The following is a 23562-nucleotide window of genomic DNA, read 5'->3' as shown; positions in this document are numbered from 1 at the left end:
AAGGCACTAGAAAAATAGCTGAAGACCTACTTGTAAGTATGGATAAGGCATTTCCCAGAGAGACTGACCGGTCTATCAATCTTGCAAACAAACAAGAAAAGAGTGAAGCAGTCTCAGATTATAAGACAAAAATTGGAAACCCTGTTTGTGAAACATTCTTTATTAATGCAGGGTCAGAAAACACCCTTACCTCCTTATTCATTAGGAAGCTCTGAAAAAAAAAAAAAAAAGAAGCTCTGGCTGAACCAAGTAGCCTAGTTAAGAGACACGAGCTGGGCTGGGAAGCTACCTTTCTTGCTGAATTAATAGACCTAGCTAAAAAAAAAAAAAAAAAAAAATAGACCTAACTAAGCATTTTGAAAAAACCTTGGAGAAAGATAAAATTAAAAAAGCCAACCAATTTGTGGCCCTGAAGTTATAACAACTCCAAGGTCCAAGGAGACCTCCACAAACACATTTCAAGCCAGAAACTAGAGATCCCCCATTCAGGAATAGAACTCTGCTCTGAAGTGTCTGCCTTCACTGTACACAACTGGGGCACTGAAAAAAGCAATGCCCCCTGCAGATCCCATTGTTTCACAGACCTCCATTTATTAATCCAGACTGCTTTTCCATTGGGGGAATTCAAAAACTTTGATTACTGAAGTAATAATAAACACTGATGGGGCTCTGAGGGGTCCTCCTGTAAGTTGCTCCCCAGGATTCCTCTAAATGAGCGAATGGAACCTAAGATAAACAGTGGGGAATACTGCTCAGTATTGGGGTTTACTGTTGCCACTTTATCGCTATTAAAACTTCCTTTTATAAAGCAGCAACTCCCTTGGAGTAAAGAGAATATTTCCATATTGGGGGTTTCTAACCAAGTGCAAAGGGTATTTGTGTCTAACCTAAACTGAACCAGATGACATTTTTGGAAAACTATACTTTCCTTCTGTGTGACATGGCCCCCATAAGCCTGTTAGGATGAGGTTTGCTTTCTAAAAATGAAGAGTTATATAAAATTTAACACAGAAGGTAAAACGATCTTAGAATTTTCTGACTCCCCTGAACCTGAGGTGTCCTGCTCTCTGCAAGCAGGAACTGAGACTCTAAAGTACGAAAACCCTTAACTCTCACGAGTGCCTGAATGCCTGTATGCTTCTTCCTCAAGTGACACAGGCAAAATTAAGAGCACTGAATCCATAAAAAATCCAAACAGAACATTCCAAACTCCTGCCTAAATTGCTGTACTATCCACTAAAACCAGAAGCTTTCCTAAGGCTCTCACCAAATACAGACTTAATTAAGAAAGAACTTACAATTCCATGCAGTAGTCTCTGTAACATTCTGATCTTACTCATCAGAAAACCAAATGGATGAGGCTGGAGATCTGTCTGGGGTCTGCATGCAATTAATAAAATTATGATGCTAAGTTTCCATGCCATTCGAAATCCCAAGACCTTGTTATCTAATGTACCTACAAGCTCAAAATGGTTCACAGCAGTGGATCTTAGCTCTGCTTTCTTTAGTATTCCAGTTGACAAAGATGATCAACATTTATTTGTCTTCACTTGGAATAAACCAACACCATACCTGGACTGTAATGCCACAAAGATTCACTGGAGCCCCATCTTATTTTTCACAGGTTTTACATCAAGACTTGGTCACCTTTCAGTTCCTTAAGAACTCTACACTCATTCACTATGTAGATAACTTATTGCTATGTTCCACTTCAAAGGATAACTCAGAAATAGATTTATCTATTACAGGGCTTCCCTGGTAGCTCAGATGGTAAAGCGTCTGCCTACAACGCAGGAAACCCAGGTTCGATCCCTGGGTCGGGAAGATCCCCTAGAGAAGGAAATGGCAATCCACTCCAGTATTCTTGCCTGGAAAATCCCATGGACTGAGGATCCTGGTAGGCTACAGTCCATGGGGTCGAAAAGAGTCGGACACGACTGAGCGACAAAAAAAAACAAAACAAAAAAAACTACAGTAATTAGCTTGTAAAGGCCCTAAGACCTCAAGAAAAATCTCTGATTCTCAAAGGAAGTGGTCTACTACCTAGAGCACAATTAGAGTGCAGAAGGCATTTCCTTTTCTTTTTTTTTCTCATTTATTTATATTAGTTGGAGGCTAATTACTTTACAATATTGTAGTGGTTTTTGCCATACATTGACATGAATCAGCCATGGATTTACATGTGTTCCCCATCCTGAACCCCCCTCCCACCTCCCTCCCCATCCCATCCCTCTGGGTCATCCTAGTTCACCAGCCCTGAGCACTTGTCTCATGCATCCAGCCTGGACTGGTGATCTGTTTCACAATTGATAATATACATGTTTCAATGCTATTCTTTCAGATCATCCCACCCTCGCCTTCTCCCACAGAGTCCAAAAGTCTGTTCTATACATCTGTGTCTCTTTTCCTGTCTCGCATATAGGGTTATCGTTACCATCTTTCTAAATTCCATATATATGCGTTAGTATACTGTATTGGTATTTTTCTTTCTGGCTTACTTCACCCTGTATAATGGGCTCCAGTTTCATCCACCTCATTAGAACTGATTCAAATGTATTCTTTTTAATGGCTGAGTAATATTCCATTGTGTATATGTACCACAGCTTTCTTATCCATTCATCTGCTGGGGCATTTCATTTTCATCTGAAAAAAGAGAGACTATCCACAACTTGCCCAGACCAATGGCTAAACAACAAATAGGAGTTTCCTAGGATTTGCAGGATATTGTAGATCTTGGGTTCCAAATTTTTCTCTGATCGCCAAGTCCCCTGTATGAGTTTGCGAGGATCTCAATTCCAGAGCTTAACCCTGGGAAGATAATCATGAGCAAGTTCATCGCCAACTAAAATTAGCCCTGCAATGAACTCCAGCCCTAGAGCCCCCAAACCTTTCATCTTATTTATCGATGAGTGATAACCAGGATCCAGAAACTCTAACACAAGAACATGGAGGAAAACAGAGCTATTGCTTCCTATAACTTACAGTTAGACCCAGTAGCCAGAGCATATTCAAACTGTTTAAAAGCAGTAGCCATAGCAGCTAAATTAGTGGAAGACTTAGGTGAATTGGTATTAGGATATGACTTATACTTTCAAGTACCTCATGCTGTTCAGTCTATTAAACTCCCCTCAGACTCAACAGTTTTCAGCAAGCAGACTCACATGAGACCCTTCTCCTTTCACTTTCTAAGCATCTCGAGCACCACAACTTTCTTAACTCTGCCGCCCTTGCAGATGATGGTACAGATCATGGTAATTTGTAGACACGGCGGTGTGGTTATTGACCCCTTGCATTGACATACAGGATACATCGTTAAAAATCCAAGATTTGATACTTGTTGCTGGGTCCTATGCTAAGAATGCAAAGGGGAAAAATCAAGCAGGATATGCCATGACAGCTCAATAGGATTTACGGCAAAGGGGAAGCCTTTCCCGATTTAACTCTGCTCAACCAGCAGAACTATATGCTCTCACTCGGAGTTGTCAGTTATCCAAAGGAAAATCAGTAAACCTTTATACTGACAGCAAACATGCTTTTGGGGTGGTGCATGACTGGTCTGTTATGGAAACAGGTTCCTCACTACTAGTGGAAGGCTGATGAAAAAATGGGCCCTGAATAAATGAAACTGTTCTCTGTCATTCTATTGTGTAACTGAATTGCAATTATTAAAACTGAAGCTCATACTAGAAAGACAGAACATGATTATCAGGCAAATGCTGTGGCAGACTTCCAGGCTAAATCAGTATGCGCCAAAACTGTACCAAGACACAACCTGAATGAACTCTGTAAGATCAATTCTAACCAAATTATTTATGATAATTTATATAAAAGACAAAGTTAGGCATCTGAGCTGGAGCAACAATCTTGGGGTCAACAAGCGTGCAAATTTGACATTATACAAGAATTTACTGTGGGCCTGGACAGTTGCTTCGTTCTTCCTGAATCCTTGAAAATGCCATTACTAAAAGCCCTACATTCTGCATCTCATTGTTGCACAGATAAAATGATCCGAATTATGAAAAAGAATTGGTGGAATGACTACTCCAAGGACACAAATCTGGTTTACCACCAATGTCTGACGTGTCAAATCCATAACCCTGGCAAGACTATTAAGGTATTAGATGGGGCATTCCCATTATCTACTGAGCAAGCCATTTGAACACTTACAAATGAATTTAATTCAACTGCCTCTCTCAGTGGGTTACAATTGCTGCTGTTCAGTCGCTAAGTCATGTCCGACTCTTTGTGACCCCATGGATTGAGCATGCCAGGCTCCCCTGTCCTTCACTATTTCCTGGAGTTTGCTCACATTTGTGTCCATTGAGTCGCTGATGCTGTCTAACCATCTCCTCTGCCATCCCCTTCTCCTTTTGACTTCAATATTTCCCAGCATCAGAATCTTTTCCAATGAGTTGGCTCTTCACATCAGGTGGCCAAAGTACTGGAGCTTCAGCTTTAGCATCAGTCCTTACAGTGAATATTTAGGACTGATTTCCTTTAGGATTGACTGGTTTGATCTTCCTGCTGTCCAAGGGACTCTCAAGACTCTTCTCCAGCACAATTCGAAAGCATCAATTCTCTGGCACTCAGCCTTCTTTATGGTCCTGCTCTCACATTCATGCACGACTACTGAAAAGACCACAGCTTTGACTATATGGATGGTTATCAATATGTTCTTGTAATTGCTTGTATGTTCTCAGGATGGATTGAAGCCTTCCTCTGCAGAAAGGCTGATGGCATAACTATAGCTGAGAAACTTTTAGAAAATATATTTCCTTCATGGGGCTTCCCCTGAGAAATCTCCAATGAGAGGGGAACTCATTTCGTCAGACAAATAATTAAACAAATAAAGCACTGCTGACTCAAAGGCATTATCATTGTCCTTAGTGACCTGGTGAAGTTGAACAAATAAATGGTGTCTTAAAACTAAAGCTAGCTAGGGCTTTGCTGGTGGTCCAGTGGTTGAGAATTTGCTGTGCAATGCAGGGGACAAGGGTTCAATCCCTAGTTAGGGAACTAAGATCCCACACACTGGGGAGCAATCAAACCTCTCAGCCACAACTAGAGAGTCTGGGTGCTGTAACAAAAAGATCCCGTGTGCTGCAACCAAGTCCCAACACAGCTAAATAAATAAATATTAAAAAAATACTAAAGCTAGCTAAATTAACAGAATCAATTGGACTGCCCTTGCCTAGAGTTCCAGTATTGGAGATAAAGACCTTGATCTGTGATCTTGGGAGAGCTGTCTACCACCTCAAGATGTCATTTGCCTCTGGGGAGGAATCTTCTGGGTATGGTGATTAGATCAACACCTATGGGAAAGGATAAAGGAATGCGTTATGAAATAGTAATGGGAAGACTGATACCCTTGATGATAGAATCACATCTGTCTCCTGGACTCAAATTCTGATATGATTCAGTATTGTAAAGCTTTAACGCAAATTTCTACCAGGTAAAAGAAGCTTTCCATGACTTTTCTACAGATGGTTGAAGCTTCTACATTTTAGAACCTGGAGGGTGGGTATTCTGGTAACATCTAAGAAAGACTACCCTTGAACCTTATTAGAAGAGACCATCTATATTTGCCTCACTACCCAGATAGTAGTCAAACTTCAGAGACTCGAACCCTAGGTCCACATCTCCCAGGTGTAAGGTGGTCCTCCAGAGTCTTGGAACTACATCCTAGCCAGAGATCTAAAGTTAAAATTGACAGGGGGATCCCTCCCCAGAAGCAAATGACATCTTGAGGTAAATAGCTCTCTCTAGATTACAGATCAAAATCGATATCTCCAATATGAAGTCTTTATCTCTTTTGCCTATTTGCTGTCTGCGTTCTCTCTTTTAATGCATGGGAAGATAACACTATGGTTAGGATTCACCAACCATAGCTAATGCAGGAAACTGAACTAACTGCTGGATTTTTCATGTTAAACCAAAATCAGCCCATGACGGGAGAGACCCCTTAGTTTACCCTAGAAGTAATTTCACTGGAATCCCAAATGCCACTGTGTACCTAACTTGTTCCACAGGTCCTTTTTATAAAGTTAAAATACTAATTCCACATATCCCTGTTTCTTGCCTCAATTTAACCCAATCCGGGGATGGAATATGAGATTCACTGAATATGTATATAAAAGACATGGCAAAAAAAAAAAAAGACACTGCAAAACAGCCAATGTATCAAATCATTTGTAAGTTTGCTGACAGACCTATACATTTAGGTGGTCTTTTACCATGTTGGGTCTTGGTAAAATGATGCTAACCAACCAAGGAGTCCACAAATGATAATACTTCTGAAGCAGTCCTAGGTATTCTTCCTGGCTTTGGCATGCAGAAGTTTGGGTATTAGCCCTCATGCTTCAGCAGCTCATTGCCTTGACAGCTGGAGAATGAAACGGCACCATGGTCTTGCTGCATTTACTGTTTCACTTTCCCTCTATAACACCTCAGAAACTCAACACTGGCCCACTCCCTTGAATTTATACTATGGACGAAAAAGAAGTTTGTCAGCAGATGTTAATATCTCCAGATGGGGATCATCTGGACAGTCCCTTCTTTCACGGCTCAGAGTTAGTACAAACAAACATATGATTAGGAGCTTATCTTTAACTCTGGCCGTGATAGCTGAGCCTACCACCACTAAGGCCTTGGCTGCACAACAAAAGTACCTGGGCTCTCTAGCTAAGGTGATTTCAGATAGTAAGAACTGCTTTAGATTATTTGTTGACTGAACAAAGGGTCTGCGCCATAGCTAATACCTCCAGCTGTAACTGAATTAACACCTCTGGTATTGTAAAAACTCAAATACAAGAAATTAACAAACAAACTACTTGGTTAAAATGGATTGGTACCATATCAGGTACATTCTTTGATTTATTTGATACTAGGTTCATGTGGCCCTGGCTAAGAAGTATATTTCAGTCTTTTGGTATTATCCCCTAGTAGTCATCATTATTTGTAGAAGGGAATGGCAATCCACTTCAGTATTCTTGCCTGGAGAATTCCATGGACAGAGAAACCTTGCAGGCTATAGTCCATGGGGTTGCAGAGAGTCAGACACGACTGGGTGATGAACACACACATACACACACAGACAAAGAGTCATCATTATAGTCTCCTTGGTGGGCTATGTTGTGTCAAAGATCTCAAATGCATATTTGCAACCAACAGCAGCAAATCAGATGGTCTCACTGAGCTTGGAGAAACAGAAACAAGATGTACAATGGGATAAACAGCAAAGGCAGTTCACCTATGGATCTGACATCATTAACCGATAAGAGCAATTTAACTCTCATAGTGACTGAGATTGGGTCTAACAGCAAACTCTTGTTCATCCTCTGAATGACCAAAAGGGGGAATTGTTAAATTTGTTCATCCTCTAAATGACCAAAAGGGGGAATTGTTAAATTAAACAAGGAGGCCATTGGACTGCGGTGGCTCCAATGTCTCAGCACCTATGTAAGCAAACCAAAATGTAAACCTGTAAATACCTCAAGGTTATGTAAACAAAACCTAACAACCAATCATTAAGAGCCAACTAGCGCCACCCCACTCCAGTCCTCTTGCCTGGAGAATCCCATGGACCGAGGAGCCTGGTAGGCTGCAGTCCATGGGATCACTAAGGGTCGGACACGACTGAGCGACTTCACTTTCACTTTTCACTTTCATGCATTGGAGAAGGAATGGCAACCCACTCCAGTGTTCTTGCCTGGAGAATCCCAGGGACGGGGGGAGCCTGGTGGGCTGCCGTCTATGGGGTCGCACAGAGTCAGACACAACTGAAGTGACTCAGCAGTAGTAGCAGCAGCAGCGCTTCAACTAGAGTCAGTCAATAATTTCTTTACTTTGCTTCCACCTTTTCTCTATAAAAGTTTTTCCCCAGCTTCTATCTATGGAGTGCTTCTAACCACTTCCACTTGATGATGACCAATTCAAATGGATTTTTGCTCAAATAAATTTCTAAAATTTTAATATACTTCAGTATCTTTTAACAATGGGCTGTGCAATGGGTTTGGTCAGTAGAGAAGAGCAGCTTAGGAGTTAGAATCTAAAAGCATTTGTGTGATCGGACACGGAATGTTGGGGACAATTGACATTCCCCAACATGATAAAACCGGTAGAAGCCCCCCTCCCAAATGATGTGAATGTCCCAATAGTTCAAGTGGCAGCTTCTAGGTATCCCCACACTGCTGCCAGCTTTGAACACTGGGTGAATCCTCAATTATAGAGAAAATGACATTGGAGGGCTGCTGTTTCACAGAACTTCCTGAAGGCCACCTACAAGTAATAGCAATTGGGTATATATTACAGGAGTAAGTGGAGAGATAGTCAGAAAGGTGTCTCTTTCCCTAATAGTTGGGCAATATAAGCTAAGGAAATACAATGACTTTTTCAGTGAACAGTTAAGGAGAAGAATGAAAACAGATAAATAGGAAGGAGGAAGCATGCCCAATGGGCAGAGTGCTGAGTGCCCAAGGGGGTAGAGTTGCCCACCTGCCCACAAGTCAGCCCCAGCAGCCTCCAGGCAGCTCCAGCTCCTCCTACTCTTCCCCTTTGTCTCATAATAATATTTTATTGAATAACTTAACCCTTCTGCATCTTACTTTTATTACTTTTATACACATAGCTCTACCTCATTCTTTTTTACTGCCACATAATGTTTATAGCATGAACATTCTCTGGCTTATTTAGCTCTTTTCCTACTGAAGGACAGTTAGGTAATTCCTGAGTTGTCATTACCTGCCATGCTGCAAGGAACACCCTTTATTTATGATTCCTGTACATGTACGTTTCTCTATAGTATAGAATTGCTGGATCAGAGGGTATGGGCATTTTGCAAATAAATTTTTAAAAAATTTTGGAACAATTTTAGATTTACAGAAAAGTTGTAAGAGTATTGACAGTCCCCATATATTCTTCAACCAGTTTCCTCTAATGGTATCATCTTATGTTGTCATAGTACATTGGTCAAGACCAAGAAATCCAACATTTGCATATTACTACTGTGAACTAAACTCCAGACTTTAGTTGGATTTCTTTCTTTTTTAAAAAATATTTATTTATGTGACTGTACCGGGTCTTAGCTGTAGCACTCGGGATCTTTTTAGTTGTGGCGTGCAGGCTCTTCAGTTGGGGCATGCAAACTCTTAGTTGCAGCATGTGGCATCTAGTCCCCTGACCAGGGATGGAACCTGGGTCCCCTGCATTGGGAGTGCGAAGCCTTAGCCACTGGACCACCAGGAAGGTCCCTATTTGGATTTCATTAATTGTATTATCTTCTCAGGCTGCCATAATAGAGTATCATAGACTTGGGTGACTTAAGCAACATACATTTATTTTCTCACAGTTCTGGCGGCTGGAAGTCCGAGATCAAGGTGCCTCCAGCGTTGGTGTCTGGTGAGGTCTCTCTCCTTGGCTTGCAGATGGCCACCTTCTCACTGTGTCCTCACGTGGCTTTTCTTCTGTGCACACCTGCATGGGGAGAGTGAGAGAGCGCTTTGGTGTCTCTTCCTCTTAGAGGACACTAGTGCTATGGGATTAGGATTCTATCCTTCCGATCTCATTTAACCTCAATTACCTCTTTCAAGGTTGTCGCCACACACAGTCACATTGGAGGTTAGGTCTTCAGCATATGAGTTTAGGAGGGGACACAATTCAGTCTGTAACACTGGCTTTTCCACTAATGTCCTTTATCTGTTCCAGCATCCAATCCAGGATACCACATTGCACATTTTTAGATTCATAAGTAAAGCAATTTGGCCAAATTGCTTTCCAAAGTGGCCCTACTAGTTGACACATTCTCAGCTGGGTGTCCCCCTTTCTTCATACCCTCCCCATTTCTGATAGTATCAAACTTTAAAATATTTGCCAATCAGACAAGTGGCTAATAGTATCTTGCTTTATTTATTTTTTTTGCTACACTGCGCGGTATGTGGAACTTCCCCAACCAAGGATTGAGCCTGTGCCCCCTGCAGTGGAAGTGCAGAGTCTCGATCATTGGACTGCCAGGGAGGTCCTCTTGCTGTTTAATCAGAAGTTCCCTGAACGCAAGTAAAGTCAAGCTACTCTTGGCTGGCCACCTGTCATTCCTGGACTGTGAATTGCCTAGTCTTAACCTTTGACTTTTTTTTCTTTAAACTATATGATGAGGTTTTCTTACTGAATTGTAAGAAAATTGTACTGTTGTGAGGGGAGGGGCTATGTGTTATAGTCACTGCTGGCACATAATAGGTGCTTTTTGTTGCAAAACCAGAAACTAATTTGAGGAAATGAAAAAGGGGATGTGTCCCAAGAAACCCAAGTAGGAGAGTAACGAGGCTTCTTCAGGGTTTGGAAATGGGAAGGGTACAATGGCCTCTTCTCGCCTTTCCACAGTCTAGGTCTTCTCACTCTGTTCCTCAGGCTGTGAGAGGGCTGGTCCTGATCGATGCACCCTGTGACGTCATCCAGTTGCCTGGAAATCCTGAAGTGTTGGGAGAGAGAATCTGATTGGCCTTGCATGGGTCAGGGTGACTCTCCTGCTGGACTGCTACTTCTAGGCTCTTGAGCTGGAACGTGTGGAGGAAAGATGGTTGCTGGGAGCTCCCACTCTGGGTGGGGAGGGATGAGCTGTGCAGACAGCCAAAGGAGAGCCAGCTCCAGCAGGACTGTGATGGAGAGAACAGGAGACATGACCCCTGCATGTGCCTTGCTCCACAAATGTACCTCATCCTTGTCTTGCTAGAAGCTGGAATGACAATGTATTCTCAACATGAGTGACTAGACATCTGTCATTTCTGTCATTCTGCATCCCTTCTTTTGTTAACTTCATATGGTTTTACTTTACATCTGCCCATCTCAGTCCACGTGCTGATTCCTCTGGGAATGGGTGTCTGATCTCAGGCATAGGGGAATGGCACATCCCGTGCGCCACAGTGATTAGTTGAGGGATAAGCATGTGATTAAGCATGTGATCCAGTTCAGGCCAATGAGAGTTAGACCTGGGATTTTGTTCACACTGGGGGAGAAAGGAAGATCTTTTTCTTTTCTGAGGGCCTTGGCGTGGTGAAGTCATACATCTGGAGCTGCTAGGGGCCATCGTTTGAAAGACCTGTCTGAAAGGGAACCAGTAAAGGGGGAAGCAGGGTAAAAGCAAAGAGACACAGACAAACACTAAGATCACGGTGATGTTGCTGAGCCTTGGGTCAAGTCACATCTGAAGAAACCTCTTCTGTAGTTGTCAGTTCCATGAATAAATACACACTTCCCCTCCTTTAAAAAAATACTGATCCAATTTGTGTTTTCCATTACTTACCCCCCAAGGTGTGCTGACTTATCCTGAGATAGAATTAAGGAAACAGGTAGCATTTCACATCCCCCTCGAGCACCCCTGTGTGCAGGAAGACAGCACCATGACGTGCTGGGACCCTGCTCAAATCTTTGGCATCTTCTCCATCAGCCCTACAGCTGTTGCCTTTCTGTGGCCAGTGTGGATGGCTCCAGCTGTGCCCAACCTTTCTCTCTTCACTTCCTCCTCCCTTGTATTCTCAGGGCTGCCTCCTGAGGCTCCAGGCACTCTCCAAACCTCGGGGACAAACTCAAGGACTCACAGCAAGGCACCCCAGGCTCTTGTCCCTGCTCTTTCTTCTTCTGCCTCGTGGGACTTTCCTTCACCCTAGATCTTCCTTGCCTCTGTTTCTCATCCTGGCAACACCTCCTGGTCTTTTAAGACTTGGCTCAAGCCATACTTTGCCTAAAATTCTCCCCTAGTTGCTTGGGACCTCTTCCTTGGCATTTGTCACCCTGTATTCTATCAAGGCTGGCTAGCCTTTGGGCACTGGGAACACAGTGTCAGGTCCTCAATAATCTTAGAGGGTCATGAGAATGTTTTAACTTATTTAAAAATCAGAAGAAAAAAAAAACTTTAAGGGTCAAAGAAAATGTTATTTTTTCTCACATCAGAAAAAAAAATTTGTTGGACCCATAAAAATCCATTAAATCATTTTTTAAATTTTCTTTAGAAGATTCCCATGGAGGCAAAGGCTTCCCAGGTGGTGCTAGTGGTAAAGAAATCTGCCTGCCAATGCAGAAGACACAAGAGATGCAGGTTCAATATCTGGGTCAGGAAGATCCCCTGGAGATGGAAATGGCAACCCACTCCAGTATTTTTGCCTGGAAAATTCCATGGACAGAGGAGCCTGGTGGGCTGTAGTCCATGGGGTTGCAAAGAATCAGACACGACTGAACACACACACACACACACACACACTCGGAGACAAAAGTTCCTAGGGCCCAACAAGTCATAATGTGATAGGATTGCATTGTCTTCCCAGAGTAGACCCAGTAGACTGAGAGCTCCTAGGAAGTGGGGAACAGAACGTTCCAGGGCCGTGTTACGTAACACAGCCTCTGTATCCCTAGTCCGGTGCTTGGTTCGCAGGACAGGCTCAGTCAATGCTTTCTGAATAACTGGATAAGCAAATGAACGAATGGCCTTGAGTGAGACTCTAGACTCTGAGTCTCCTGTTTCTTCATCTGCAAAGCAAAGCTGCTTTGTGGATGGCTGTGAGGATTAAATGTGGGTGGAAGATGGCTTGGAACCATGGACTTGGAGCTAGTCCTGAAGCTAGGCTCAAAAATGGGAGCAAGGATAGGAGCCAGAGGTTGTTAAAAACGCCTCTAGGTGGTGTCCATACCTTTTAGTTGATAACGAATAAGATTATCCTATATATACTCGGAGAAAAAGAACCAGAAAGACATTTATCAAAAGCGGCTCACAGTGGTCAGCCCTGAGCATGGGTTATCTTCCTAATTTTTTTTTTTTTTTTAAACATACTTGGGGGACTTCCCTCCTGGTCCAGTGGCTAAGACTCTGTGCTCCCAATTCAAGGGGCCCAGGTTCGATCCCTGGTCGGGGAACTAGACCCCTCAGGCTGCAACTAAGACTTGGCACAAATAAATAAACCTTTAAAAAATATAAAATAAAAACCATATTTAGGAACATGTGAAGGCCAGGTCTGTGTCTTATTTCACCTTTGTGTCCCTAGCCTGGCAGAGGTGAAGAACGCATGAATGAGGGAATCCCCCATCACATAGCCCCATCGGTGACTGCATCAGCATCAGGTCCCTTGCCGGCAAGTAAGTCAGGGAGCATAGGAAGGCCAGCAGTGGACAGAACAGCCCTGTAGCAGGCAGACCATTTTCACCCAAGGAGATGTCTCTTGCAGGTCATCATGGGGACTGAGGAAAAGATGGGACATCTCCAGTGGTGACTGCCACCTTTTAGACACTACAGAAATTTTAGTTCCCAGTCCCTCTTCACAAACATTCAGGAGACGGGCTTCCTGTGCTGCAAGTAATTTAGAATTTCCCATGGCTCCCCAAGGGGCGGAACTGTTTCCTTTTCATAAGCCGTGGGTGCTAAGTCAGTATCAGATTTGTGGGTCTTGCCCGCTGCTGTGTGCCCAGCGCCTAGGGGCATGCTGGCACATAGTAGGTGTGGAGTGAGCAAAGGAATGAGTGTCAAGCGTGACTTTAACGGATTGCTGGGCACGTCCCCAAAGAAGAGAATAAAACCCACCTCGAGATAATAAGACCCTGCACGGCCTCCCGCACCCTGTAATTTGGATCTCTAGGAATCGCCTTTGTTGTGGGCGACCAACCACAGGCAAAGAAAGCACCTGCTCCTCCAGCCGGTCCTCGAGGAAGGACCCCCGGCTGCCGAGCCCCTGGCTGCTTCTCCCGGGCCCCTTTCCTGCGCTTCCCGGGACCTGGGGGCTCCGAGGCATCCCGGGGCTCGCAGGCAGGGTCAGCTCCAGCGCTTCCCAGCCGTGGTGGGGCGCGTCCCCAGGTGCCCGACACCTCGCTCGGGGTCAGCGTTCTTTGCCTCCTCGTGCCGGCCAGAGTGTCCGGGGCCGCGTCTGCCACCCCCAGGCCTGCGAGGGCAAAAGCCAGAGACGACCGCGGCGCAACCCCTCTCTTCCCGGCTTCCATCCTGGGGCCCCCAACGCCCAGCGGCGTCGGGCCTCGGCGCGGCCGGCTCTCCGCGGTCTCCTGCGAGCCCCCTCTCTTCGGCCCGGATCTCCGAGGCCGCGGTCCCCGCCCCGGCCAGCTCCGAGGGCGCTTGGCCCGTCCGCCCTCCAGGGCTGAAGCCTGAGCTCTCAGCGCTCCCCGGCGGCTCCCGCGGGAGGGGGCGCGGCCGCCCCCGCGGCTCCACCCTCTCCGCGGGGCCGCGGCCATCTGGGGCCCCTGCCATTCGTGTCCGCTCTGGGGCCCGCGCCGAGCTCGCGCGGGAGGAGGCAGCCCCTGGCAGGGGCCCGGGCCTCCCCACCGGGCGACCCCCTTTGCCAGCGCGGGTGCGGGAAGCTGGACGCTGAGATGCCCCGAGGGGGCAGTGGCTGCGAGCCGAGCCTGGGTGGCAGCGCGTCGCAACGGACGCTGCGCCCCTGGCCACCTCGGTGACCCTCCAGGAGCCGGGACCCGAGCCCCGCAGGCGGCAGCGCGGACCCGCGAGGACGGCGAGGTCCGTGCTCCTAACGTCCGCGGCGGGCGCCAGCTGCAGAGCCTCGGTCGGGCTCTTAGCCTCCCGACGCTCCCCCCAGCCCCCCGCGAGCTGGCAGGAGGAAATAGCGCGCGGCCCCTTTAAATTTACCCAGGAGCCCTTAAAGGAGCCCCAGGGGCCCCAGACAGGAATCCCCACCCCGGTCCAGCCCGCGCCGCCGAGCGAGCAGCCAGCCGTCCGTGCTGCCGGCCGCCCAGTGCATGCGCCCCGCGCCCCGGGGCCCCGCGCACCGAGCGCCGCGCGCCGGCCGCCGCCGGCCCCGCGGCCCCGCGCCCTGCCGCCCCGGGGCCCCGCGCCGCAGCGCAGCGCATGGAGCCTGGCGGGGACCACCGGAGTCGGAGCGGCGGCGGCGGCGGCGGCGGCAGGGGCGGCCCCGGGCCAGCAGCGGCCTCGGCACGGGGCCGACGGCTGCCGCCCGCCGGATCGAGCGGCAGCGCGGAACCCGAGGAGGACGACGGCGGTAAGAGCTGGCTGGGGCTGGCGGCTCGGGCGGGGGCCCCGGCGTGGGGGAGGGGAGGGCTGCGGCTCCGGGCTCCGGGCCCCTCTTCGCCGCCGAACAAAGCGGGGGACGCGGGCAGGGCGGGCGGGGGCGCCACCTGGCGGGCGCGGATCGTGGCTGCAGGGCCAGCGGCGGAGCCCCCCGCCCAGCTCCCGGGGTTGGCCCGCGGGGCTCGGGCGGATCCTCTCCCCCTTAAAGGGCCCCGCGGCCCCCGCCTCAGAGGCCGAGCTGGAGTGGCCCCGAAGGACCTGGCCTGACGCCGCGGGGCGCGCGCTCTAGGCTGTTGGGACTTGCGTCCCCCGTCCCTTTCTCTTTGACTCCCAGATGGTCTCCCTTAACCAGCTGTCTCTTAAAAAGTCTGCCCAGACCTTGGTCCCTTTTCGGGGCTTCCCTCCAGAGGAACTGAGCTGGGGACTCCGCTGTATTCTCCTCTGGGGCCTCGCCTAGAGAAGGGCACCCTTTTTCTTTTTCCCCTATGTTCTCCCTGGAAGAGAGCATGGCTTGCGCCTCTTGGGGACCTACCCAGTACCTTCCCCACGGGCGGGCAGTTTTTAAAGAGATGGTCTCGCCCACAATGGCATACACTCCCCTTCTGTCCGCGCGTTACCCCTCCCTTCTTTTCAGAAATTTTGCCACAATTTGTCAGCTCTAGCGGGACCAGCCAGTCCTCCCCGTTTGCTCTCAAAGGGGGCTGTTTCTCTATCCGGGGTCAACGGCTTAAGATCCCTGAAGCTTGCGTCCAGGCTCTGGAGCTTCACCCCTAATCCCGGAGCTCCCCGGCCAGAAATTCCCCATCCCCTTTTGTTTTTAAAGAATTCCAGCTCCTCCCCTTTTTTCGGCTCTTAAAGGGCCAGTCCACCTTAGACTAACATCCGGCGCTGCAAGGATGCTGAGAGACCAGCTAGCTATCCAGTGCCTTTGCAGACAAAGACATTCAGGCCCAGAGAGCGGACATCACCTACCAAAGGTCACAGAGCAAGTTACCAGTGAAGTCCGGAGTCAGACCCACGTTTCTGACACTGAAACTAGCGCTTTCTTTTTCTTCGATGTACTTAAACCAAAACAAAACAAAAACAGGGTGACAGGAGCCCCCCCTGATCCTGCCTTTTGTTTTCCATACAGTGAGATTCTCTCCTGGGAGGATGACCACATCTGTCTATTCAGCCTATTTGGCCAGGAGACCTTTTTCTAAATGAAATATGGTCCAAACTGTAGGGAAAGTGGGGGGGACTGCTCAGGGTCTCCGTTTGGCAAAAGGGGACATTACTGGGTTGGTGGCCTCTCTACTGCCTGCCCACTGATTGCTGGGCAGTGGCCAGCTCCCAGCCAGAGCAAAAAATAAATCCCCAGAAAGACTTAATGGATTCCGGTGGGTGGTGGCCACTCCCTGCTGCAGTATCTTCAGTAGCCACTCTGGTGGCCCTCCTGCCGGCCCCTTCCAGTCATCAGCTCTCCCAGACTCTAGTCCTTAAAACTCCTTTCTCTGGAGGTGCTGACAGCTTTGTCATGGGGTCCCTTAATTTTGGGACCTGACAATGTTTAGTGCCCCTTAAAATGGGCTTCTTAGGAAGGTGTATTTGAGGCACTATTGCAGAAAGGGAAAAAGATCATCTTTGGGTGGGGCCCTCCGGGCTGGGGCCTCGGGCGGTGGGTCCTGTGTGCAGACAGATGCCCCCTTTGTTCTCTGGCCCCGCTGCCCGCCCTGCTCTGGCTGTAACCGCCCAGCAGGCCGCTCCCCTGGCTTTCCCCCGACAGTACTCATCCAGAAGGGGTGCCTTGCAGAGCCTGCTGCCTCCTTGGCCTTCACCTTCATTTTTTGAAAAAAATTAGAGCTGTGCCCTGCATTCTTTTGTTCCTGATCCTCTCTTAAAGGGGTCTCATTCTGTGTAAAGGACCAATGTTTTGACTCCCTGCTCTGCCACCTCCCTTTGATTGTTCTTGCAGTCCCTTTCCTGCCCCTGAACAGACCTCTCTCCCACCTCCGTTCTCTTGCAAAATGGAAGCCCTAGGTTCTTTCCCTGGAAATCTTAAGAGATTGAGAAACTGTCTCCCTTTCCCCCCTCCTCCCCCCTTCAGGGCAAGATCTTCAGCTGGAAGGGGGTGCCTTAGGGTCCTGGGGGAGTGCCCCCCTGCCCTCCTCCAGGGCCAGGGGACCAGCATCTTCAGGCAGGAAATACTCAGACCACTGTGAGGCCCGGGCCTCGAGGCCTGGCAAAAGCCGCATTCCTGGCCGTGACCATCGTCGTTACTACCATGACCACTGGCGGCTGGAGTACCTGATGGACTTCAACCCGGCTCGGCACGGCATGGTCTGCATGGTGTGCGGCAGCTCCCTGGCCACTCTCAAGCTCAGCACCATTAAGCGACACATCCGCCAAAAGCACCCTTACTCCCTGCACTGGAGTCCCCGGGAGAAGGAAGTCATCAGCAACAGCTGGGATGCCCATTTGGGGCTGGGGGCCTGCGGAGAGGCCGAGGGGCTGGGGGCCCAGGGGCCTGAGGAGGAGGAGGAGGAGGACGAGGAAGAGGAGGAGGAAGGGGCTGGCCTCCAGACTAGCCTGCCCAAGGGCCCAGGTAATGTCCGACTTGGGGAAGCTGGGGCCTGGGTGGTGGATGGGGCCAGGTGGGGCCAGCCCGGGCTTCCTAGCCAACTAGCTGGTTTCCTGGAGCAAGCTACTGCTCCTTTTTGGGGTGAGCTCTGCTTATTGGACAGTAGTGGGTGACGGACCGTGGGACAAGATCTCCAGCATTGCAGTCAGTTTTGACATTCTGTAGTTTTAGAAAGATCCAGGGAGTGGAGGCTGGAGAGAGGCCTGGGAGCAGAGGGTACTGGAAAGGTCTGACAGTGAAGTCTAGGGAAGGGGCTAGAATCTGGACCTGCGGGGGAGTCGGGTTGGGCTGAGGCTTTGTGTGCAGGCAGATTAGGAGATGAAGGAATTAAGACGTGAGGGGAGAGGAAGGGAAGGGCAAAGGTTAGGCAGAGGGCTCAGAGTCAGAGTGAGGGAGAGGCTTGTGGCTGGAGGGCCTGGCTGTGGTGGGGGGGGCTCTCCCGGAGGGCCAGCATCTCAGTTCCTTCCCTCCCTCCAACCCTTTCAGGCAAAGCCCCAGCTGGTGGGGGCGGCCGGCGCCGGAGGCGAGGGGGCCCAGGGGCACCCGGGGCTCCGCGTCGGTGCCTCTCAGCCTCCCGGAGGGCTGGGGGCAGCAGGGGGCTGGGTGCCCGGCGGCTGGAGCGGAGGCTGAAGGAGTCCCTGCAGAACTGGTTCCGGGCAGAGTGTCTCATGGACTATGACCCGCGGGGGAACCGGCTGGTGTGCATGGCCTGTGGCCGGGCACTGCCCAGCTTGCAGCTGGACGACATCCGTGCCCACGTGCTGGAGGTGCACCCTAGCTGCCTGGGGCTCCGCGGCCCCCAGCGTAGGGCCCCCCAGCGTAGCGCCCTGCTGCAGGCCTGGGGTGGCCAGCCGGAGGCGCTGTCTGAGCTCACCCAGTCTCCACCAGGTGCGAGGCCCACCCCACGGCCAGAACCCCTTTATATAAGGGCTGCAAAGTGAGGTCTGTGGCCAAAACTGGGAGGGACTCATCTCTCCCCCCTCCACATAGATACACACACCCTTCCCCCCACATAGACACCCCCATACACCTCCCCCAACACACCCCTCCCCCCCACATACACACGCTCCTCACCCCACATAGACATCCACACCTCCCTCTCCCCCCCAGACACACAACACAGAGGTTCTGGTTGGGGGGGGGGACTCATCCCCCCACCCACATAGACACACACGTACCTCCCCCGCCCCAGCCCCCATAGACACGCACACACAGATTCTGGTGGGGCTTCTAGCTTAGGGCTGGGATGAGAAGCAAGGGACCCTCTCTTCGTGGGTAAGGGCAACCCAGCCAGCAAGCTGAGCCCCTCTCCCTCACCCCTTCCCCAACAGACGATGACCTCGTCCCCCAGGACCTGACCAGCAAGAGCCGGGACCCGGCCCCTGATGCTGGAGCCCCATCCTCTCAGGACCTCAGCCCCCCAGACGGAAAGGAAGAGGCTGGCTGGGTCCCTGAGAGGGTGCCCGGGCCGGCAGGGGAGGAGGAGCCGGAGGAGGGCGAGAGGGTGGGGGTCCCCGGCCGGTCTGCGCGGGGCCGCGACCCCCGCCGCCACTGCCCGGAGCGCTGGCGGTTGGAGTACCTCCTGGAGCTGGACGGCGGCCGGCGCGGCCTGGTGTGCCTGGCATGCGGGGGCGCGCTGGCCTCGCTCAAGATGAGCACCATCAAGCGGCACATCCGCCGGCGCCACCCGGGCTCCGCGCGCCTCGGCGGGCCAGTCGGGGCCCTCATCGCCCAGGAGTGGAGCGAGAAGGCCGCCCACCTGCTGGCCCTGGGGCTGCCCTGCCCCGAATCGCCCGGGGACCCCGCCGCCCCCAGCACAGCCGCAGCCTCCGAGGAGGGGGGAGGGGCAGAGGAGGAGCAGCCAGAGGAGGAGGAGGAGTGGTGGGGTGAGCTGGGTCAGAGCAGGTGGAGAGGGAGAGGGGCTAGGGGTAGAAGGCGGGTGGGGAGAGTGGAAGGTCGAAGGGGAGACGGGAGGGTGGGACCACCGGAGGGCACGGGTGGGGGGGTCACGAGGCCGGGACGCTCCAGAGCGGTCCTTTGTTCCGTCCTAGGCGACGTCCCGCTCTCCCCTGGGGAACCGTCGGAACGGCAGGCGGAGGAAGAGGAGGACGACGAGGACGGCCCGGATCCCGGGGCGCTCGCCTTCCCTCCGCCGCCGCCGCCGCCGCCGCCGCCCCCACCTCCCCCGCCCCGCAGCCGAGAGCAGCGGCGGAACTACCAGCCGCGCTGGCGGGGCGAGTACCTGATGGACTACGACGGCAGCCGGCGCGGCTTGGTCTGCATGGTGTGCGGGGGCGCGCTGGCCACGCTCAAGGTCAGCACCATCAAGCGGCACATCCTGCAGGTGCACCCCTTCTCCATGGACTTCACGCCCGAGGAGCGCCAGACCATCCTGGAGGCCTACGAGGAGGCGGCGCTGCGCTGCTACGGCCACGAGGGCTTCGGGCCGCCCGCCCCGGCGGCGCCGCGCGACGGCGGCGCGGACCTCAAGGCGGGCGCCGTGTGTCGGGCCTAGATCACTCGAGGGGGAGGGCGGCGGTGCCGGGCCGACTCCCCCGGCTCCCCGCGGCCCCGGTCGCTGCCCACCCCCGCTGGCCGGGCAGGGCGGAGACTCTCGGGACTGGGGTGGCGTGGCGGGTTCAAGCTAGTGCGGGCGCCGCGGGAAGCGCCCTCTTCTCCTCGGACCCGGAGCCCGGGCCTTCGCCGCTCCAGGCCCCAAGTTCCTGAGAAGACTCGGTCGGTGCACGGAGAGCTTTCGGCCCGCGGTCGCACCCCGCCAGGCCAGCCTTGGGCGGGCGGGGCGCCATCAGTATTAGGGTCCCAAGTAGGTGGAGCGGAGGGCGTGCAGAAGGGACGCGCAGGTCCCTTTTTCTTGGCTGGGCGAGTGGGGGGCGCCGAGGTTTCACAGAGGCACGCCGGCAGGCACGGCTCACGGGGACCGGGGCCAGCTGCCCCCCAGCCGTTCGCTACTGGCCATCGCGGCCGCTCCGTGGCCTGGACTGCAGACGAGGGCCTTCCTCGCGAGGAGGGGCAGTGGGGCCTGGGAGCCCGCCGGCCCGCGGGCTGGGAAGGCGCTGGCGACCGCGGGCGGGAGGCCGGGAGGAAGGGCGGGGCCGGGCCCGAGCCCCGCCCGCGGGGCGGGCTCTGCGGGGACTGCCGCGCCCTCCTGCCCGGCCCCTGCCACGCCCGCCGGCGCCGAGATCTTGTAAAGGGATTAGCACTTTCTTCCTTTGCTCGCCTGCTCCGAAGGTCTGCCTGTACCCCTAAGCTCAGTCAGGTGCGCCTCCTTCAAGCGCCCTCAGTCCGAGTCCGGGACACTGGAGGTCCCGGCAGTTGGCGTTCTGTTCCCGTCCCCTCCCTGCCCCCCCTTTTGTACGGCGTGGACGTGCCACCCATTCGCAGCCCTCTGGGCCTGGGGCCGGGCCTCGGCCTTCCTTTCTCTCCTCTCCGCGGCAGAGCCAGGCCGCGAGGGGCCGGGAACGGGTCCCGCGATCTCCCAGGCAGGTCCGAGAGGGATGTGTACATTCATTCTCCTGTGGAGAACAGGTGGCCCGGGATCAGGCCCTTTTTGCTCTTTGTATTTTATTTTGAAACTGTATTTAATGCTTTTATATGAGAGGGGGAGGGGCGGGAAGAGAGCTGTCCGTCACCCTTATGTGCAAATGTCTTATTTATTATGCGTGTATCAGAGATAAGCTGTGAGGTGGTGGAGGAAGGACCTAAAGGTAGGAGGAGCGAGGAGGCGCGGGCGGGGGGACCCCAAACATCATAGACTAATGTGTGCCTCACCAGGCTCCTCCGAGGAGTCTCTAGTAACCCACTGGCGCTCTCCACATAGCCAGGCCGGTTCCTTTGGTCTTAAAGGCTGAGTGGGGAGATCAGCGGGTGGGGTCTTCAGGGCTGGGTCTGGAGGGGTACCGGCCTTGGCAGCTGCCTCTGTGGGTGGGAAAGCAGAGAGCAGAGAGGAAAGCCTTCCTCATCTCAGTGCTCCCAGGCCAGAGCCCAAGGTTCAAGTGCCTCAAGGCCCACTCCCCTCGACTTCTTCTGATTGGGAATTGAATTTTATACCACGGATTTTATAGCATTTTTTATATAACTCAAGATTGTTTGAGCTGGAAAGACCTTGGAGATCAACCAGTACCTGCCCCCACCCCTTTCACAGATATGTAAGATGGAGTCCAGGAACTGAAATTATCACACACCAGGTAGGAGCAATTCTAGGACTAGAAATAAAAACCTCAACTCCCAGTTCAGTGTTCTTTGCACTACACCATATGGCCTCCCCATCTCTGGTAAGTTAAAATTTCTTTTACCGTTAGGCCTGCCGAAGGATGGCGTGTGCTGGGCTCTGCAGTCCCTCCCAGTGCAGCTGTGGGCTCCTGGGGGTGGCAGAGAGCAGCACACTTTCCTGGAACAAGTATTCAACAGGGCAGTCTTGCCACCACTGGCTTTAGCTGGAGGGTGCCAGCAGCAGCTTTCTGGACCAGAACTCCAGAAGTAGAGCTGACTGCCGCCTGGCCCAAGGCCTCCCTGCTGGGCAAAGGCTCTGGCATTGTGTTGATGCCACCAGGGGTTCAGGGAATACTGCGTGGGCTGTCACTCATCTGAAAAGTGAATTCCTAGAGTGTTTGAACCTCCAGGTTTTTTGAGACAGTATTAAAAGAGAGCAGGGATTATGGATGGCCCCAGGTTGGGTACTGCCATTCTTTTATTTTCCTTCATGCATGTTGTTTTCAGATCCAGGAGTGCTCTGCCACTTTTGCTACTCTGCCTGTTCAAAAACAGTAGGCAGACTGGGGCAACTATCACAGTCATCCACACCCTCTGCCGAAGTTCAGGTAAGCCAGGGCAGAGAGCAGGGTGAGAATGGTCTTTGCTCTCAATAGGCAGGGAGAGGCCTTAGGAGGGCAAGAGTGGATGTCTTCATTGAGAAGCAGCCCCAAACACTCCACTGGTTCTCAAAAGTGTGGCCAACAGAAATTAGGAAGTTAGTAGAAATGCAAATTCTTGGGTGGCACCTTATGGATCAGAAACTGGCATGGAGCCTAGCAATCTGTTTTGATAAGCCCTCCAATGATCATAAGGCACGCTAAAGTTCTGAGCACCAGTGAACTACAGTGGCATTGTGGTTATTGCTACTTTGCAGCTATTATAGCCTCTTGAATCAACAGTCAGGAGCTTAGGTGGTTCTCATCTCTAGGTGCCTCCTCCTTGCCTTGGGAGTCTGATATGAACAGGTGAAGTTTCTTCATGAATCTTTTTTGTTAATGGTATGCTTGCTATTATGGCCAATATGTAAATGTTACTCTGAATACATATTTATATACCATGTTAGTGACATTATTTGAACATTTGTATGCGTATTTGTGAAGTTGTTTGCATCAGTTACTTTTTAAAAATTTCAGCCTAAGTTTTCTAAGAGGTATGTTGAATAAATTAAAAAAAAAATCAGCTTAAGGGTCATGGCAACCTTAGTTTTGGGAAAGAGCAAATCCAAGATAAGTTCTTTCAGCAAAGACCTGATGGAAAAGTTTCCATTTTCCATGGTGACTGAGTCTTACTGTAAGTACATTGTGACTGTGTGGGAGTTACAGGCTGCTTCATGTTGCAGGTGGGGGAATCCTCCTAGGTTGCTGTGAACTGGGACTACAGACCCCCCTGGCCCCTTCCACTCATCATCTTTCTCCTACAGTCACCTCTTAGAGGGTCTCTTATTTTCTTTCAGAAACTAAATGCACAGCTTTGCTCTACTATGGAAATTCTGCAATCTTGGAAATCATTACTAGTATCAACTATTAGTCACTTTTTAAAGCCTCGAAAGTGGAGTGGGGATGGGGGCCAGTGGAAGCCTCGTTTGGTTCTTACTTTACCCAAACTGTGTATAAAGAATAAAGTTAGCAGAATGACACCACAG

The 23562-nt window shown here is 51.2% G+C and overlaps 2 protein-coding genes and 1 non-coding gene across 4 annotated transcripts in view; 2 read left to right on the top strand and 1 right to left on the bottom strand.

Moving 5' to 3' along the window:
- Positions 1-14376, bottom strand: part of LOC122431160 (translation initiation factor IF-2-like) — a 39926-nt gene extending 25550 nt beyond the window's left edge. Inside the window, exons 1-4 of one of the 2 annotated variants that reach the window (XM_043452289.1) lie at positions 13559-14376; positions 9331-9471; positions 6462-6468; positions 2399-2411 (exon numbers count right to left, since the gene is read on the bottom strand). In XM_043452289.1, coding sequence (XP_043308224.1) covers positions 9435-9471; positions 13559-14217 — 696 coding nt within the window. In that variant the 5' untranslated portion in view covers positions 14218-14376 and the 3' untranslated portion in view covers positions 2399-2411; positions 6462-6468; positions 9331-9434. Of the gene's footprint in view, positions 1-2398; positions 2412-6461; positions 6469-9330; positions 9472-13558 lie in introns of those variants that run through there. The other variant, XM_043452288.1, reaches the window with a different exon arrangement.
- TRNAC-ACA lies at positions 1753-1824 on the top strand. Its single transcript has one exon. It is a non-coding gene; the product is annotated as a tRNA-Cys (tRNA).
- ZFTA (zinc finger translocation associated) lies at positions 14376-23561 on the top strand. Its single transcript, XM_043452285.1, has 5 exons — positions 14376-14999; positions 17115-17612; positions 18135-18536; positions 18980-19534; positions 19700-23561. Exons 1-5 carry the CDS (start codon positions 14849-14851, stop codon positions 20161-20163), a joined length of 2070 nt encoding a protein of 689 aa, XP_043308220.1. The 5' UTR covers positions 14376-14848; the 3' UTR covers positions 20164-23561.
- The last annotated feature ends 1 nt before the right edge of the window (position 23562 follows it).

The sequence above is a fragment of the Cervus canadensis genome, chromosome 29 (assembly GCF_019320065.1).
Source record: "Cervus canadensis isolate Bull #8, Minnesota chromosome 29, ASM1932006v1, whole genome shotgun sequence".
NCBI classification, from domain to species: Eukaryota; Metazoa; Chordata; class Mammalia; order Artiodactyla; family Cervidae; genus Cervus; species Cervus canadensis.
Note: the sequence above shows the minus strand (reverse complement) of the source record. Positions and strands in the feature narration are given on the sequence as shown.